Source organism: Lynx canadensis, chromosome A1 (genome assembly GCF_007474595.2).
Source record: "Lynx canadensis isolate LIC74 chromosome A1, mLynCan4.pri.v2, whole genome shotgun sequence".
Lineage (NCBI taxonomy): Eukaryota > Metazoa > Chordata > Mammalia > Carnivora > Felidae > Lynx > Lynx canadensis.
The window spans coordinates 1,629,211-1,648,655 of NC_044303.2; the positions used below are offsets into that span (position 1 = coordinate 1,629,211).

Consider the following 19,445-nt stretch of genomic DNA (forward strand, 5'->3'; position numbering starts at 1 on the left):
GCCCGATCGGGGATCGGGGTCACTGTGCTCAGCAGGGACAGCACAGTTGGGAGGCAGAACCAGATGTGGAGTCAAAATGAGTGAGGACAGGCTGGAACCCACAGGCGTTTCTGCATCAGTCCTGCAACTGATGACCAGAAAAAGACCTCCAGAGAGCAAAAGCTGCTGCTTCGTGTCTGCGTCCCGCATGTCCTACAAGTTCCTTTCAGCCGACTGTGGACAAGAACCATGCAGGGAAGGGGATTCTGGGAAATCTGGTTCCTGGCTTAAGCAAGCCGGCACAGATGCTTCACTATTTAAGGGTTGAGAGGTCTATGTCGCTTAAATGAGTGATGTTAAGGTCCTTTGGCGGAAGAGACAGAACTAGAGACTTGCTAGAGATGCCAGACCTAGTAGGTGACGCAACCAACTGGATGGAAGGACGGGAAAGATAGTGGTGCCTTTGTAGCCTGCTCAGGGCTTCAGGTGTGCACAGTACTGCAGCTGTGACGTGAAATCTGGGTGTTCAGAATGGAGCCACTTGGGGCGGCCGGGTGGCCCAGTCTGTTGACCGCCTGACTCTTGATTTTGATTCAGGTCATGATCCCGGAGTGGTGGAATCGAGCCCTGCATTGGGCTCTGCCCTGAGTGTGGAGCCTGCTTAAGATTCCCTGCCTCCTGCCCCCTCCTCATCCTGTACTCACTCTCTCTAAAGCTAAAAACAAATAGCCAAAAAAACCATTAATAAAATGGAGCCGCTTACATGTAGTGTTGTTATTCAAACCATGAGACTGTGAAGTCAGTCATTAGAAACTTGGGTAGTTGAAAGAACATGATGATTAAAAATCTTGTAGAATAAGTCTGTCAAGATCAAGATACATAAAATATTTCTGTTTATCGTATTTGTAATCTCAGAAAATCTGTTTATCGTGTCTGTAGCCCAGAACAGTCAGTAGAGATATTTGACAAACCCCGAATAATTTGTGTGTGTTTTGTACTTTGTTTAGGAAAATGAATTTGCACAAGCCAGTAGCTATGCAGATTTAGCTGTGAACTCTGATAGATATAATCCCTCAGCTCTGACTAACAAAGGGAACACAGTTTTTGCAAACGGTGATTATGAGAAGGCAGCTGAATTCTACAAAGAGGCTCTAAGAAATGATTCTTCTTGTACTGAAGCACTTTATAATATTGGTAAGTAAACTAGGCAGAATTGCTTTGTTTTTCTCCTTTACAATTTTTTTCTTTCTTTTCTTATTTTAAATTGACTTACAGAGCTCCATCCAGTTCATTAGTGGAGGCGACTGACTGACTTCCCAAATTCCTACTAATACTGAATATTCAGCTTTTGCCAAACTGATAGGTGGGAAAACAAACAAACAAACAAACACATTTTCTTTATGAGCAGTTTCAAACACAAAAATTGGACAGAAAAATTCCCATGTCCCTTACCAACTGTATTTAACACACTTCAACATTTTGTCATATTTACATCAGGTTTGGTTTTTAGCGAACGAAACGTTGTAAGACCTGAAGGCGCATCTTATTCCCTTCCTTGCCTGTCAGGGTCCCCTGAAACGGGTGTCATCCCTTCCTGTTCTTGAGTTTGCAGTGCGACAAACACATGTTGATACAATACTGCTTCTTATCTCTTGGGTTATTAATGAAGTTTCTTTTGAGGTTTTCTTCTCCCTGCATAGCTGTGTTTTGCTGTTTTTGGCTTGCTTGTTTGTTTTGCCTTCTGTGTTTCGTGTCGTAAACTTTCCTCAGATGTCTGATGATCCTGGCCTGTCTTCTCGCATGTAGGAGTTTGCAGCTAAAGCTGAGCCGGATCTCTGAGGCCACAAGGGAGACTGATGTGCTGGCACGCTGCCACGGGGCCATCTGCCTGATCTGCGTAGTTGGGGAACTGCCCGCTAGTCAATTGATCCAATTGGATCCTTCCTCCCGGAGAGGAGTCTTTAATCTCCTGCCAGATGCAAAAGGAAGACCTGGCTGGGTTGGGAGGAATTAGCCATTTTAGATGGAGTCAAGGAGAGTTTAAAGTCATGTTGGAGCAAGGGAGGGTGGGACCGTTCGGGTATTGGGGAAAGAGCAGAGGGAAGTGAATAGCAGAGGCCTTAATGCAGGAGATTTCTTGCCTAGATATTGATTTATTTATTCTCTTTATAAGTTTTAAGTACTTTTCCTAGTCTGTTGCTTAGCTTTTAATTGGTCATTTGTTTTGTCAAACAGGTTTTCTAATTTTATAGAGTCAAATTTGGCTTTTGGAAAGTTTGTGGCTTCATTTATTTATTGCTTTACAAAGCCCTTCCCTACCCCAAGATTATAAAATCATTTTCGTATATTTTCTTTTCATACGTTTACATCTTTGTTTTTTTCTATTTAGTTTTTTTTTTATTATAAATTTATTGTCAAATTGGTTTCCGTACAACACCCAATGCTCATCCCAACAGGTGCCCTCCTCAATACCCATCACCCACCCCCCATCAACCCTCAGTTTGTTCTCAGTTTTTAGGAGCCTCTTATGTTTTGGCTCCCTCCCTCTCTAACCATTTTTTTTTTCTTCTATTTAGTTTTAAAGTAAGTTTTGGGTGTATTCAAAACAGGAATACATTCAAAATAGGAATCTACATGTTTTAATTCACGTGTAGTCGGTTGTCCTGGCTCCATTTCTTACTAGTCCCTTAGTCCCCGTTAAGTTTCAATGCCCATTAATTCTGTAACTGAGTCAGTTTCTGAACTGTGCATTCTGCTAGTCTGTCTACTCCTGTTTCCCTGCCGCACCTTAAAATCACGATAGTGCTCTAGCATGTTTTGGTATCTGCCCAACAATAGTGGAAAAGCCCCTCCCCTGCCTTGTTCTTTTTCAAAAAAATTCCCATCATCTCTCTCTCCTGGATGAATATTTACATGTATTTAAAAATTTATCCTGTGACTTTGAGAAAATTACTTACCAGTAATAATGCTTATAGCTTTTCTTTTTCTTCTTTTTAAGGCCTTACCTATAAGAGGCTAAACCGGCTTGATGAAGCTTTGGACTGTTTCCTGAAACTTCATGCAATCCTAAGAAACAGTGCCCAAGTTCTTTACCAGATAGCAAATGTGTATCTTATGTGAAAAACTTGAGGACAGTTGTTAATTCACTCAATTGGTGATTGAGTACCAGTCGTTAAATAACCTTAGCCAATGAGGTAATTGATGAGGATAATATTTTAAATCCTATCACATTAATATGTGATAAAAATATTATTTGAGTGATACAGCTTTATTTTTTAATTTTAATTCCAGTATTTTACATTTTTATAAAATGTGTATCTTTTTAAATTTTAATTCTATTGTATATAATATAATATAATATAATATAATATAATATAATTACACTAGTGTTATATTAGTTTCAGGTGTACAATATAGTGATTCAACAACTCTATACATTACTCAGTGCTCATCGTGATGAGTATACTCTAATCCCTATCACCTGTTTTACCCATCTCCCCGCCCCCATCTTCTCTCTGGTAACCCTCAGTTTGTTGTCAATAGTTAAGAGTGTGTTTTTTGGTTGATCCTGTTTTAAAAGATCATTTGCATTATAAAAGAAATTATTAAAAGGTTAACACTACTATGTCTTAATTTGGGGGGGAAATAATTGAAATAGTAATTGAGCACAGATGTTTAGTACACATAAGCTATTCATTGACTGTAGGTTAGATTGTATTAACTCTGAATCTTGTAGGGTATTTTTGAAGCAGTAACTTACTGTTTAAAAGGAAAATATTATTTATTACTGATTAGTACTGCTGATTGAGTTTGGTTAATTTATCTTCATTATTTTAGCTGACATATAGGCTTAATGAGTATAACTCTCCAAAGGCCTTTACCCTACAAAATTAGCCAGTAGTTTATATGAATTCACTCACTTACTCCGTTCATTCAGTAGTCACTTATTGACTATGTGCTGTGCCACAGTCACAGTATTATGTTTAGAACTCTGTGCCAGTATTATGTTTAGAACTCTGGGGAATGTGGAAAAGTAAAACATTCCTCCCTGGTCAGTTTCTTCTACAACTCCTGGCTCTCTTTAGTTTGTTTGTTTTCTTTTTTCCCTCCTGCCTTTGGTTAGAAAAGCAGAAATTTGTTAATGTTTTTAATGCCTTTGAAACTATTTGAAAAACATTTTAATTTCTCTCATTTTAAAAATAATCTTTCAAAACAACATTTGGGAAGAGTTAAAATCTTATGTAGGTTTTTAAGTTACCATTATCTTGATACAAGTTTGTTTCTTTTTTTTTTTTTTTTTAATTTTTTTTTTTTCCAACATTTTTATTTATTTTTGGGACAGAGAGAGACAGAGCATGAACAGGGGAGGGGCAGAGAGAGAGGGAGACACAGAATCGGAAACAGGCTCCAGGCTCCGAGCCATCAGCCCAGAGCCTGACGCGGGGCTCGAACTCACGGACCGCGAGATCGTGACCTGGCTGAAGTCGGACGCTTAACCGACTGTGCCACCCAGGCGCCCCTGTTTCTTTTTTTTTTAATGTTTATTTATTTTTTGAGAGAGAGAGAGCATGAGCAGGGAAGGGGAAGAGAGAGATGGGGACAGAAGATTCAAAGCAGGCTAGGCGCTGACAGAAGCAAGCCCGATGTGGGGCTTGAACTCACAAATGGTGAGATCATGACTGGAGTTAAAGTCAGAGACACTCAACTGACTGAACCACCCAGGCACCCCTCTTGATATAACTTTTATACAGATGTTAGGGAAAAGTATGTTATGAGGTATACCATTAATAATTTTAAGTACTACGTACTCTACTTTTGTTAGAGAGCATAAAACATTTTTTAATAAAAAAGCTATTTTTAGAGCAGAGGATTTCATGGTTATTCCTTTCAGCCTCTTTGTTTTGTCCACTTAATCTGTCTGAAATTGCCACCGTCATGATCTGATACTTCCCAGTTCCTGATCAGCTTGGATTCAGTTAAGCAATTGATAATTTTAAGGCTGTTTCAATCATTTGCTTATTTTTATATTTCTTTTATGGTATCACATTTGCCATCATTAAAAACAGAAGCTTCTTTCTCAATAAAACTTTAGATTGTAATATGTTCATTTCATTGAGACATTTAATGGAAAAATAAATAGTAGTCAGTAAGTATTGCTGTGAATAAATTATTTGAGTGTATACAAAGGATTTACTAGGCACTTGCTACAAAAAAAGAATACCCTATTTTGGGCTTTTAATCTAATTGGGGAAAACTCAGAGGAAAATACATGGAAACTCTTCCCTTAACATGTTCGACATATTAAGAGAAGTAGAATAATTGAACACAACTTTCAGGCATTTCTATTAAGGACAAATTTTGGACAGTGCTTCGAATAAAAGAGCAAACTGTTAATTCTACTAGAAATTTGGGAGTTGATCTTAGTGGATACTAATGAAGCAAAAGGAAAAGCAAGGTGTATATGGAGCATGAGTGTTATTTACGGTGCCCCATTTTCATCCCCATCCCTGAAGAAATTCAGAATAAACAGTATTCAGTAGCACATTACTATAGGCTAAGAAATATTTTCATTGTAATGTTGTATTTAGGTTTGCTTATTTATTAATGAATTTAGAAAAATTGTGTTATCCTTAACTAAAACTTTCCAAGATATGAATTAATGGAAGATCCCAATCAAGCTATTGAATGGTTAATGCAACTGATCAGTGTTGTTCCAACTGATTCTAGAGCTCTGTCTAAACTAGGAGAATTATATGATAGTGAAGGAGATAAATCCCAAGCATTTCAGTACTACTATGAGGTAAGTATAATTTTATTTTCCTTTTACTTTTTAGCCTTTTATATATTGTTATAAAGCATTCAGCAGAAAAGAAAACAACAGTCAGCAGACCGTTTAGTTTTTAAAATTTAGAAATGCTTACTGGTTTTTAAATGAATGATGATTTAAAATAAAATAAAGCATTTGTGGAATATAAAATTTTTTAATAATTTTAATGCAAAATTAAATTAAAATCACATTCATTTTTCCCTTGAAGCCTGATTTTGATCCTTTTTAAAATTCTATTACTTATTTAATTTGATTCAGATCATCTATCAGTACATCGAAAAGCTATTTATAGGTAATTTAAAAATATATATCAAACATTAAGTGTTCTAAATCTTGTAGTTTCAAAACATAAAGTGCTTATGACCTTATGACAGCTCATGCTTTTTTGTTAAGAAATTTCATATTGGTAAAATAAATCCTTTCAGTAGGCTAAATGTTGAGGTGTAAATTCTACATTGCCACTGATGTTGTATTGTCATGTCCATATTTTTCTAGTCATATAGGTATTTCCCCTCTAACATTGAAGTTATTGAGTGGCTTGGAGCTTATTACATTGACACCCAGTTTTGTGAAAAAGCCATTCAATACTTTGAAAGAGCTTCTCTTATACAGTAAGTAATTATTCTGATTTCATGTTTACTTAAATGTGTTGGGATTTGATTTTATCCCTAGAATTAGAATCTGATAAACATATTACATTCATGAACAAATATTAATGAACATTCATGTATTATTTCCATTTAAAAAAATTTTTTTAATGTTTATTTTTGAGGGAGAGAGAGAGAGGGAGAGACAGAGCATGAGCAGGGCAGGGGCAGAGAGAGAGGGAAACACAGAATCCGAAGCAGGCTCCAGGTTCTGAGCTGTCAGCACAGAGCTTGACATGGGGCTCAAACCCATGGACTATGAGATGATGACCTGAGCCAAAGTTGGACACTTAACAAACTGAGACACCTAGGCACCCCATTATTTCCATTTTCTTGAATGAAGTTCCATTTTATTTGGTCCTTATTGTGTTAAATATATTACCTTTTTATGCAAAAGTTTAAAAAAATACTTTCCTTGAGTTATTTTGCTCTGTGTATTTTTCTTACATTTCAACAAACAAGTATTATTTCTTTATCAATTAGAAAATCACTGACTCGGTTGTAGGACAAGGTTTCATTTCTGAAAGAGTCCTAATAGAAATAAATTGTGTTGTTTCCAATTTATAATCAATTCACATTGTATATTACAAATTAAACTTTTTTTTTCTTTTTAGAACATGCAACTCTTTTTTTTTTTTTAATGTTTATTTATGTTTGAGAGAGGAAAGACAGAGCATGAGCAGGGGAGGAGCAGAGAGAGAGGGAGACACAGAATCCGAAGGAGGCTCCAGGCTCTGAGCTGTCAGCACAGAGCCCAACACAGGGCTCGAACCCACGAACCGTGGGATCATGACCTGAGCTGAAATTGAGAGTCAGACACTTAGCCAGCTGAGCCACCCAGCTGGTGGCCCCAAAACCTTTAAATTTTTTTTTTAAATAAAGTAGGAGTCAGCAACTACCCACTACCACCCATTGTCTGTTTTTTATGGCCTGAGAGCTAAGACTGGTTTTATGCCTTGTTAAATGGTTTAGAAAATAAGAGTACTTGTGTCATGTGGAAAAATAAAGAATTATGGATAAATTAAGACATTTTCAGATAAACAAAAGCTGAGGGAGCTTATTACCAGTACACCTACCCAATGAAAAATGCTAAAGGGAGTCCTTTAGTCTGAAATGAAAAGATGCTAGACGGTAACTCCAAGACCTAAGAAAAAATTAAAGAAGACTTGTAAAGGTAACTTCATAGGTAAATATAAAAGTACAATTTGTACTTTTGGTTTGGCTTATAACCTCTCTTTTCCCTATATGATTTATTTATTTATTTATTTATTTATTTTTTTTTAATTTTTTTTCAATGTTTATTTATTTTTGGGACAGAGAGAGACAGAGCATGAACGGGGGAGGGGCAGAGAGAGAGGGAGACACAGAATCGGAAACAGGCTCCAGGCTCTGAGCCATCAGCCCAGAGCCTGACGTGGGGCTCGAACTCACGGACCGCGAGATCGTGACCTGGCTGAAGTCGGACGCTTAACCGACTGCGCCACCCAGGCGCCCCTTCCCTATATGATTTAAAAGGCAAATACATAAAAGAAAGAATGCACAGAAAAGGAATGATGGGAACCAAAATAGTACACTATAAAAAATCAACTAAATACCAATAAAGGGCAGTAATGGAGGCATTGAGGAACTAAAAACATGTAATACACAGAACAAATAGCTAAATAGAAGAAACAATCATTCTATATCAGTAATAACAAATAGAAATATATTAAACTTTTCCAGTAAAAGAAAAAGATTGACAGATTGAATAAGAAAATCAGTATCCATCAGTAAACTACCTACAAGATACTGAATAAACCCACAATTAGAAGAAGAAAGGAAATTATAAAGATTGTATCAGAGGGGTACCTGGGTGGCTCAGTTGATTAAGCATCTGACTTCAGCTCAGGTCATGATCTCACAGTTCGTGGGTTCCGACCTCACATCAGGCTCTAGGCTGACAGTGTGGAGCCTGCCTGGAATTCTCTGTCTCTCTCTTTTCTCTGCCTCTTTCCCTCTTATGTACACACACACACTCTCTCTCTCTCTGTCTCTGTCTCTCTCTGTCTCTCTCTGTCTCTCTCTGTCTCTCTCTCTCTCAAAAATAAATAAGTAAATATATCTTTAAAATAAATATTCCAACAAAGTTGGAGTGCCTGGGTGGCTCAGTCAGTTAAATGTCTGACTCATGATCTTGGCTCAGGTCTTGATCTCACAGTTGTGAGTTTGAGCCCCATGTTGCACTTTGTGTTGGGCTGTGCACTGGGCATAAAGCCCACTTAAGAAAAAAAATCCAACAAAGAAAATCCCCAGACTAGATAGTGTCACTGGTGAATTCTACTGAGATGGTTGATTTTATGTGTCAACATGACTGGCCACTGGCTGCCCAAATTATTTCTAGGTGTGTCTGTAAGAGTGTTTCCAGATGAGACTAACATTTGCAATAGACTCAGTAAAGCAGATTGCCCAGCTCACTCTAATATTTACATGGAATCTCAAAGGGATCTCGAATAACCAGAACAATTTGAAGAAGAAGAAAGTTAGAGTTATCATACCTTCTGATTTCAAAATTTGCTACAAAGCTGCAGTAGTCAAAACAATATGGTAATTGATATAAAGACGGACGTACAGATGAATGGAATCTAGAACTCAGAAATAAGCCCTTGTGTGTATAGTAAGTTGATTTTCAACAAAGGTGCCAAGACCATTCGATGAGGAAAGGACAGTCTTTTCAACAAAAGGTGCTCAGAAACATATCCTCTTGGAAAGGAATGAAGTTGAACCCTTACCTTACACTGTATGTAACTTAATTCAGGGGCACCTGGGTGGCTCGGTTGGTTAGTGTCCACCTCTTGATTTTAGCCCAGGCCATGATCTCAGGGTTGTGGGATTGAGCCCTGTGTCAGGCTCCAAGCTCAGCATGAAGATTCTCTCCCTCTGCCCCTCTCCTCTGCCTGGGTGTGCCCCCTCTCTCTAAAATTAAAACAAAACAAAATTTTAAATGGATCAAAGACCTAAATATAAGGCCTAAAAGTATGAATCTCAGGAGGAAAATCTTTATGCCATTGGATTTGACAATGGTTTCTTAGATGTGACACCAAAAGCACAGACAATAAAAGAAAAAAATAGATACACTAGACTCATCAAAATTTAAAACTTTTTTACATCAAAAAGCTCTATCTACTGGCACAAAAACAGACACTCAGATCAATGGAATAGAATAGAGACACCAGAAATGGACCCACAAACGTATGGCCAACTCATGTTCGACGAAGGAGGAAAGAACATCCAATGGAATAAAGACAGTCTCTTCAGCAAGTGGTGCTGGGAAAACTGGACAGCGACGGGCAGGAGAATGAACCTGGACCACTTTCTTACACCATCCACGAAAATAAACTCAAAATGGATGAAAGATCTAAATGTAAGATAGGAAGTCATCAAAATCTTCAAGGTGAAAGCAGGCAAAAACCTCTTTGACCTTGGCCACAGCAACTTCTTACTCGACACATCTCCAGAGGCAAGGGAAACAAAAGCAAAAATAAACTCTCGGGACTTCATCAAGATAAAAAGCTTCTGCATAGCGAAGGTAACAGTCAGCAAAACTAAAAACCAACCAATGGAATGGGAGAAGATATTTGCAAATGACATCAGATATAGGGTTAGTATCCAAAATCTATAAAGAACTTACCAAACTCAACACTGAAAAAACAAATAATCCAGTGAAGAAATGGGCAAAAGAACATGAATAGATACTTCTCCAAAGAAGACATCCAGATGGCCAACTGACACATGAAAAAAATGCTCAACATCACTCAGCTTCAGGGAAATACAAATCAAAACCACAATGAGATACCACTTTGCACCTGTCAGAATGGCTAACATTAACAACTTAGGCAATAGCAGATGTTGGTGAGGATGCAGAGAAAGAGGATCTCTTTTGCATTGTTGGTGGGAACGCAAGCTGGTGCAGCCACTCTGGAAAACAGTATGGAGGTTCCTCAAAAAATTAAAAATAGAACTATCCTACGATGCAGCAATTGCACTGCTAGGCATTTATCCACGGGATACAGGTGTGCTGTTTCGAAGGGACACATGCACCCCAGTGTTTATAGCAGCACTATCAACAATAGCCAGAGTATGGGAAGAGCCCGAATGTCCATTGATGGATGAATGGATAAAGAAGATGTGGTATATATACACAATGGAGTATTACTCTGCAACCAAAAAGAATGAAATCTTGCCATTTGCAACTACATGGATGGAACTAGAGGGTATTATGCTAAGCAAAATTAGAGAAAGAGTAATATCATATGACTTCACTCATATGAGGACTTTCAGATACAAACTGGATGAACATAAGGGAAGGGAAGCAAAAATAATATAAAAACAGGGAGGGGAACAAAACATAAGAGACTCTTAAATAAGAACAAACTGAGGGTTACTGGAGGGGTGGTGGGAGGGGGGATGGGCTAAATGGGTAAGGGGCATTAAGGAATCTATTCCTGAAATCATTGTTGCACTATATGCTAACTTGGATGTAAATTTTAAGAATAAGTTAAAAAACAAAAGACTCTATCAACAGAATGAAAAGACAGCCCACATATTTGCAAGTCTATATCTGATAAGGGGCTATATCTAGAATATATGAATAACTTCTATGACCCAATAACAACAACAACAAAAACAATTTAAAAATAGGCAAGGGATTTGAATAGACATTTCTCCAAAGTAGGTATACAGATAGATGATCAATAAGCACATGAAAGTATGTTCGACATCATTAGTCATTAGGAAAATGCAAATCAAAATCACAATGAGACACCACAGCTTTTAGGGTAGCTGTTATATTTGAAAACAGCAACAACAAAATAATAAGTGGTGGGGTGGTTGAGTACCTGGAGAAATTGTAACCCTGTGCATTGTTGGTGGAAATGTAAAATGGTGTTTTATGGAAAACCATCTCGTGGTTCCTCAGAAGGCTAAACTTAGAATTACCATGTGATGCAACAATTCTACTCTTAAATATATACAAAGGAATTAAAAGCTGAGACTCAAACAGATACTGGTACATTCATTAACATGTCATTTTTCACAATGGCCAAAAAGTGTCAGCAACCCAAGTGCCCATCACTGATGAATGACAGGCAACAAAATGTGGTTGTATATATGCAGTAGGGTATTCCACCATGGAAAGGAACAGCATTGTGACACATGCTGCAACATGAAAGGACCTGGAAAACATACCAAGTGAAAGAACCCAGACACAGGAGAGCAAATATGGTGTGATCCCACTTGTATGAAGTGTCTAGAACGGGCAAATTCATAGAGACAGATAGTATATTAGAGGTTACTAGAGTTTGGGGGGAGAAATGAAGTTATTACTTAATGATTGTGGGGTTTCTGTTCGGCTAATGAAAAAGATTTTGAAATAGTGGTGATGATTGTACAACTTTCTGAATGTAATTAATGCCACTGAGTTGTATATTTTAGTCATAATTTTTAAAAATTAATAATGTGATGGGGTGCCTGCATGGCTCAGTTGGTTGAGCATCTGACTCTTGGTTTCGGCTCAGGTCATGATCTCACGGTTGATGAGTTCAAGCCCCACATTCGGCTCTGCGCTGACAGCATGGAGCCTACTTAGGATTCTCTCTCTCCCTCTGTCTCTGCCCCTCCCCTTCTTGCTCTCTCTCTCTCAAAATAAATAAATAAACTAAAAAAATTAATGAGACATACCAAAAACCTTTGAATTTTACACTTTATATGAGTGAATTGTATGTTACATGAATTATATTTTAATAAAACTATAAAAAGAGGATACCTACTATATGATTTCATTCATGTAAAGTTCAAAACCAGTCTAGATCAGTATTCAAAAGTCAGGATAATAGTTGCCTGTATTAGATAAAGGAGGTAATGTTGAGGGTGTAAAGGAGGCTTCTAGGGTGTTTGCAACATTCTGTCTCTTGAACTGTAGGATAATTACATGAGTGTTCATTTTATATCAGTTTATTGAGCTGTATGGTTATGTTTTATGTGTCTTTCCATATGTGTTATACTTCACAATAAAAGATTTAAAAATTAAAGAAAAAAGACAGTGTGAGCAAAGAAAGACAATACAGCCCTACCCCTGGGGGAGCCATTTGGAGATGTAGGGGGAGGGGCATATTTTAGGGTCATGATGATAGGGAGGCACTGCGAGCATTAGGTAAGCAGCCACCAGTGACGGTAAACATTCAGTGATGCATAGAGGACCTGTACAGTGAACGGTCCCATCCTAAACGCCAACAGTACCGTCACCAAATGCTGCATTAGAACATGTTATAGGAAAACAGGGAGGGGGACAAAAACATAAGAGACTCTGAAAAATAGAGAACAAACAGAGTGTTACTGGAGGGGTTGTGGGAGGGGGCGTGGGCTAAATGGGTAAGGGGCATTAAGGAATCTACTCCTGAAATCATTGTGGCACTAGATGCTAACTTAGATGTAACTTAAAAAAATAAAATTTTTTTAAAAAGATACAATGGAAATGTTTCTTATTTATTTTTTTTTTAAACGTTTATTTATTTTTGAGACAGAGAGAGACAGAGCATGAACGGAAGAGGGTCAGAGAGAGAGGGAGACACAGAATCTGAAACACGCTCCAGGCTCTGAGCAGTCAGCACAGAGCCCGACGCGGGGCTCGAACTCCCGGACCCCGAGATCATGACCTGAGCCAAATTCGGACGCTTAACCGACTGAGCCACCCAGGCGTCCCGGGAAATCTTTTATAAACTATAAAGATCCATGCAAATAAATACTTTTCTAAAATGAAAAAAACAACAACAACATGTTAATAGTGGGGCACCTGGGGGGTTCAGTCAGTGAAGCGTCTGACTGCGGCTCAGGTCATGATCTCATGGTTTGTGAGTTTGAGCCCTTGGTCAGGCTCCGTGCTAGCAGCTCAGAGCCTGAAGCCTGCTTCCCATTCTGTGTCTTCCTCTCTCTCTGCCCCTCCCCCACTCATGTTTGTTCTCTCTCTCTGTCTCTCAAAAATAAATTAAAATGTTAAAAAAAAATTTTTTTTTTTTAATTTTTTTTTTTCAACGTTTATTTATTTTTTGGGACAGAGAGAGACAGAGCATGAATGGGGGAGGGGCAGAGAGAGAGGGAGACACAGAATCGGAAACAGGCTCCAGGCTCCGAGCCATCAGCCCAGAGCCCGACGCGGGGCTCGAACTCACGGACCGCGAGATCGTGACCTGGCTGAAGTCGGACGCTTAACCGACTGCACCACCCAGGCGCCCCCAAAAATTTTTTTTTAAAGAACATGTCAATAGTGTGATTTTGTTCCTGAGATTTAATCTTAAAGTTCTGAAGTCTTTTCTCTGGGGCCATTCAGTGTATTCAGAGAAACATCCTCAGATCTGCGTCAGGAGTCTAAGCCTGGGCTGCTGCCCACCTGGCAGGGACTGGGCTGAGGATCTCAGTGTCCAGAAGCAGACTCTTTGCCTCATCCTGCAGTCCTCAGTCCAGCACCTCGAACCAGCCGAGCCCCCCTGGCCGGGAGCCTTCCTGAGCGGCTCCTGAGGGTGAGGGGTTATTACCTGGCTGCACGGGGTGAGGGGGCCCCACTGCTTCTCAGTCACGTTTCCAGTCTGTTTTCCTTTTTATAGTTTCATGCTTTACTGCTCCTTCCTCAGTGCCGGTGATCCCAGTTCTTGAACACTTCTGGTGATTTGCAGGGAAGATCTGAGCACCTCTCATCAGTATGCTGTTGGCAAGCACTTGAGTTTTACCTTTCTTTGCCCTCCTGAAGTCAGTTTCCATTTTTTTTTAGTCCATCATCCATCATTTGTATATGGTTTTATATGGTTTGAGTTTGATCTGACATAGAGTTTATCTTTCTTATTCTCCTTTGCTTGGGGAGGATAATTTCCAGAAAAGACATTGTGCATTAAGAGATTTTTTTTTAATTTTTTAATGTTTGTTTATTTCTGAGACAGAGAGAGACAGAGCATGAGTGTGGGAGGGGCAGAGAGAGAGGGAGACCCAGAATCCGAAGCAGGCTCCAGGCTCCGAGCTGTCAGCACAGACCCCGACGCGGGGCTCGAACTCCCGGACCGTGAGATCATGACCTGAGCCGAAGTCGGACGCTCAACCGACTGAGCCACTCAGGCGCCCCTGTGCAATAAAAGATTTTTAACTGTGCCATCTTTAATGCAGAAATCATGACTCTCAGATGGTGCTTACTTATTCCATGTGTGGAGATAATAATTCTTCTCTGAGACAGTTTTCAAACTGCATTCCTCATTGCTTTCTGGACGTGTGACATAAGGGATTTATTCAGGATATTATGCTGGTAAATACTATCGGGACAATAACCTTAGGCATAGGATGCCCGTGTCTCAGTTTCTTTTCCTTAAAGGTGAACACATAGAATGAATTCCTACCCGAGGCCACTTCCAGTTCTGAAGTTCCATGATTCTATAAAGCCAAGTCATTACAGATTTAAAATACGTAAAACCTTTAGTTTGTTAATACTGTGCTAGGCAATTTATAACCAATTTGCTGGTTTGGAGGTGGTGTTATTCTAAGTCACTATGTCTTAAATGTGCTGCCTGTAAATAGTAGTATTTTTCTCTGAGGATTGAGGAGAGGAGTAGGCATCCACTCAAGAAATAAACTTGGCTTACTACTTATAAACTAGGTTCTGATGGTAAGACAGATAAAAGAGACAAACCAAAACAATTAGGCTTGTTTGCTTTTGTGCAAAACTATCCTGTCCTGTATTAATAGTGTCTGGGCTCTCTCCAGTTCCTAAAACTATCAGTATGAACGTGGCAGCTTAATTCTGAAGATTAATAAATTTATCTCATGTCCTAAAGACATGAGACTGCATTTCTCATACATGAAAGCTTCTCGAGGGGCGCCTGGGTGGCGCAGTCGGCTAAGCGTCCGACTTCAGCCAGGTCACGATCTCGCGGTCCGTGAGTTCGAGCCCCGCGTCGGGCTCTGGGCTGATGGCTCAGAGCCTGGAGCCTGTTTCCGATTCTGTGTCTCCCTCTCTCTCTGCCCCTCCCCCGTTCATGCTCTGTCTCTCTCTGTCCCAAAAATAAATAAACGTTGAAAAAAAAAATTAAAAAAAAAAAAAAAAGAAAGCTTCTCGACTATTATAATGCATAAAATCTTTTGCTGATCGTCTACATCAAATCAGTGCCCAATTATGTATGCTAATGGAAACAAGCAATGTCACAGATCATCTGTAGTTATGATCCACTAGAATTAGTAATCCAGAATATTACCTAATACCTTATTAACATTAAGTCACTGAGCCCTGTTCTTCCTCTTTACTGGGCTACTTTAGTGGTTGAAAATAATTACTCCATTTTCCACATGAGGATGCACACACATTCATGCACGCACTACGTAGCAGCTGCTCTGGTGGCTGTTTTTTCAATTTCCCAGTAGGGGGCATTCATGAAATAAGGCTTTCCTGAAGAAGAGAAGAGAAGTGGTTATAATAATCACTAATGTTTATTATTTAGATACATTGTGCTACGTAATCCTCACAACTGATTTATGACATGGGTGCTGTTATCCTTCCCACTTTGTAGATGAGTAAACATGGGCACAAATTTAAGTAACTTACCAAGTTAACAGAATGAATAGTGTACCAAACTAAAAATCATAATCCCAACCTTTCAGGAAATTATAAAGACATATACTTGAATATGTTAATGATGAATGATCACCCAGCATATATCAGGCATCATGCCAGGTCCTGGGAACACAAAAGACTCTGCTGCCCTCAGGAATTTATAGTTTAATAAGGTATTCAGAAACATAAATAAGACTACAGTATAGTAAATGCAGTGCCAAAGAGATTCTAGGATGTTAGAAGAGTCCACAGAACAATCTAATATGGTCTGGCAGGGAAGTGGGTCATGAGGTTGGGATGAGCCTCCAAGTGGAGGTGACGGTGTGTGCAAAGATCAGAAGTCTAGAAAATGCAGTGAATGCAAAGGACTCTGTCCTCCCGTTTGGATTTGCTGTAGCATGAAATGTTGGGCAGCTCCCCATGGAAGTGGAGTTGGTGAGGTAGCAAATGGCTAACAGTGGATGAACTGGATTAGGACCTCGGAGTTACCTTGCAGTTGGAGGGGAGGTGATGCATTTTAAAGAGGGAAGTAATGTAGTTAGATATGTGTTTTCTTTAGATCAAAGTGGATGGCTTTGTAGGGAGTGGATTTGAGGTTAAGTAGCTTGTCCAAGTAGTAGGGCTGTGACCCTGATCTAATAAGACTCCAGAGCTGGTAGGTGTGCCATCAAATTGAGTGGGAATGAGGCTGTCTCTGAGGCCATCAGGTAAATAGAAGGAAGAGTCTAAAAAGAAATGAGAAGCACGTTCAATTATTCCCTAGTCTTTCATTTCTTCAAATCTTATTTTCCTAGGTATTTGTAACAGTGGTCTTTAGAAATCCTGGTCGTTATTATTTATTTTATAACAGAAATTTGGAGCACCTGGGTGGCTCAGTCGGTTAAGCGTCCGATTCAGCTCAGGTCATGATCTTACACAGTTGGTGAGTTCGAGCCCAGCTCGAGGGGCAAAGAGAGGGAGACAGAGGATCCAAAGCGGGCTCTGCTGACAGAACACAGAGCTGCCTGCCCTCCGCTGCTTGCCCTCTCTCAAAAATAAACATTTTTTAAGAAAAGAAATCCTTTTCTTTTTAAGAGGAAAAAAAGAATGAATATAGTTCTTTTTTACTCTACCTTTAGTTGAAGCCTAATTGTTCAAACACAAGGTCAACAATTGCCTCATGGGTACAAACTTCGCAAGCCTAAATTTCTAAGTCTTAGGTACTAAGCCAAAGTATAACATTATGGCAAAGGTAATGATAATGTTTAAAATAGATCACAGTGGTCTTTAGCCAAACAGGTTAAGTGGTTCACATAAAATCTAAATAAAGGTGTGAACCAGATTGAAGGACTCTTAAATTTTCTAATATACATATGATAGGTAATAATGAAGGAAATTGTATATATGCTACTTTCAATAATAAAGATCTAATTAGAGGTCAAAAAGTATTTGGAAAAATGTATTTGAAAGATAGTACAGATATGTAGCTTTATGAAACTGATCATCTCAGGTTATTTTTGTTTCATCTCTGATTTCATATAGTTTTGTTTCTTTTATAGGCCTACACAAGTGAAATGGCAGCTGATGGTGGCTAGTTGTTTTAGAAGAAGTGGTAAATGCTTTAACTTCATTCATTTTTTATATATTTTGCTTCTATCTTTTAGGTAATTATGCATAGAACTGTGTTCCAACCACATGTTTTTTTATTAAAACAGTAACTTTTGCTGACTAACATATTGGAAGCATCACTACTACCCACAGAAAAAAAGTCATGCTTACAAAATGGGTCTTGGTCGTGTATTCCGTCCCCACTATTAACAGATTCGTTATTTTTCAAAGTTAACATGTAATCATTGGGGATGTTAAGTCACAGAAAAGTAGGCATTCTATACCCAGTAGTTTATGTTTCCATTTTCCGTTCACCTAATTCTGAGCAGCCTGTGTGCCGTGCCAAATTTATGAGACTGTCTCACACCTGACAAGGCTGAAGAAGGCCCAGAACTGCGACAACTGGAGCTGTATTTTTTTATACCAAATGCTACTCGGTATCTTCATTTGCATTTTCAGTTAACTTTTTATTACATCATGTACTGCTGACGCTTGTCCTGAAGTGTTGGACTCACCGTGAAGTGAATGATATTGTTGACTCTTATCAGATATTAGGTAATGAGATGGACGTGAACAGATTTGTAACCCCTCTTATAGAGGCCACAAATGATCCAGGAAAATAAATTTCTCAATCCAGGGGGAGCACAGATCGTGACAGTGTTAATGATGTTATCGTGTCTTGTAGGAGGTTTCTTTCTTTATGAGCTCCTCTAGAATAGCATCAGGATATGTACACAGGAGTCCTAAAATCATTTAGATCATTGATCTTTGCCGTTACTCTATTTCCTGGGGAACATACAACATAACTATATATTATACATTTTATGTGTATCAGCATGCGTTCTGAATTACCAATGTTCATTTCCTTGTCGGTCACATGTAAAACGTACATATGTGAGAGGTATTCTGAGTGATTTGAGATAGAAACTTTCTTGTGTTAACTGAAATACTATTTAGAAGAGAAGCTGACGTTTATTGAGAGCTGCTGGGTGCTTCCTGTCTGTTACATCGAATTCATACCACACGTTTGGGAGGGTCAGCATGGCTGGCCCTCGTGCATAGTGGGGCCCGTTGAGACTCATCACTTGTTTACCGACATTTTAGCAAAGATCTTTGATCCCAAATTATTTTTCCAATTCTTTGTTGCTGTGAAGCTAAATTATTGTATTATAAAACAAAATGCTTTCTATAAATTTTTGAATGTTTCAAAATAAAAACTACCGAGAAAGGTTATTTTTCATCTTTTCCAACTAAGTGAATGACATTGAAATTAATGTTAGCTTATCACTTAGATTATTTTTAAAATTGTCAATTGTTCTTCTGAACTAATTTAATTTTTTCGGAAATTGAATAGATCTTAATTTTTTACAACAATGTATTTTAAGCAGTAGAACTAAGTTTCAACCATCACCTGTTTACTCTCGCTCTCTTTTTCAAATTTCTTTTATCTGTACATTTTCTTCCAGAAGTTATATTAAGAATGGTTTGTATGTGCTTGTGGCAAACATGGAAGTCTTCTTAATGTTATTAATTTTTACAATCTGTATGTTTTTTTCTCTTTTTCCTATTTATAGGTAACTACCAAAAAGCATTGGATACTTACAAGGATATTCACAGAAAATTTCCAGAAAATGTTGAATGTGAGTTTACATTTTATAACTTTAAAACTATAGGTTCTAACTCTTTGTTGCCTTATGTGTAATAATTATCTTTGCTATGGTAATTGCATAGATAGCTACCAGCCTATACTTTGTGACACATGTTTATACATGTGGTTATAGGATCA

The 19,445-nt window shown here is 38.5% G+C and overlaps 1 protein-coding gene across 1 annotated transcript in view; it reads left to right on the forward strand.

The window, feature by feature from the left end:
- Positions 1-19,445, forward strand: part of IFT88 (intraflagellar transport 88) — a 145,225-nt gene that overhangs the window by 83,584 nt on the left and 42,196 nt on the right. Inside the window, 6 exon segments of the mRNA XM_030307527.1 lie at positions 987-1,173; positions 2,978-3,086; positions 5,629-5,779; positions 6,302-6,417; positions 17,611-17,663; positions 19,234-19,299. Coding sequence (XP_030163387.1) covers positions 987-1,173; positions 2,978-3,086; positions 5,629-5,779; positions 6,302-6,417; positions 17,611-17,663; positions 19,234-19,299 — 682 coding nt within the window.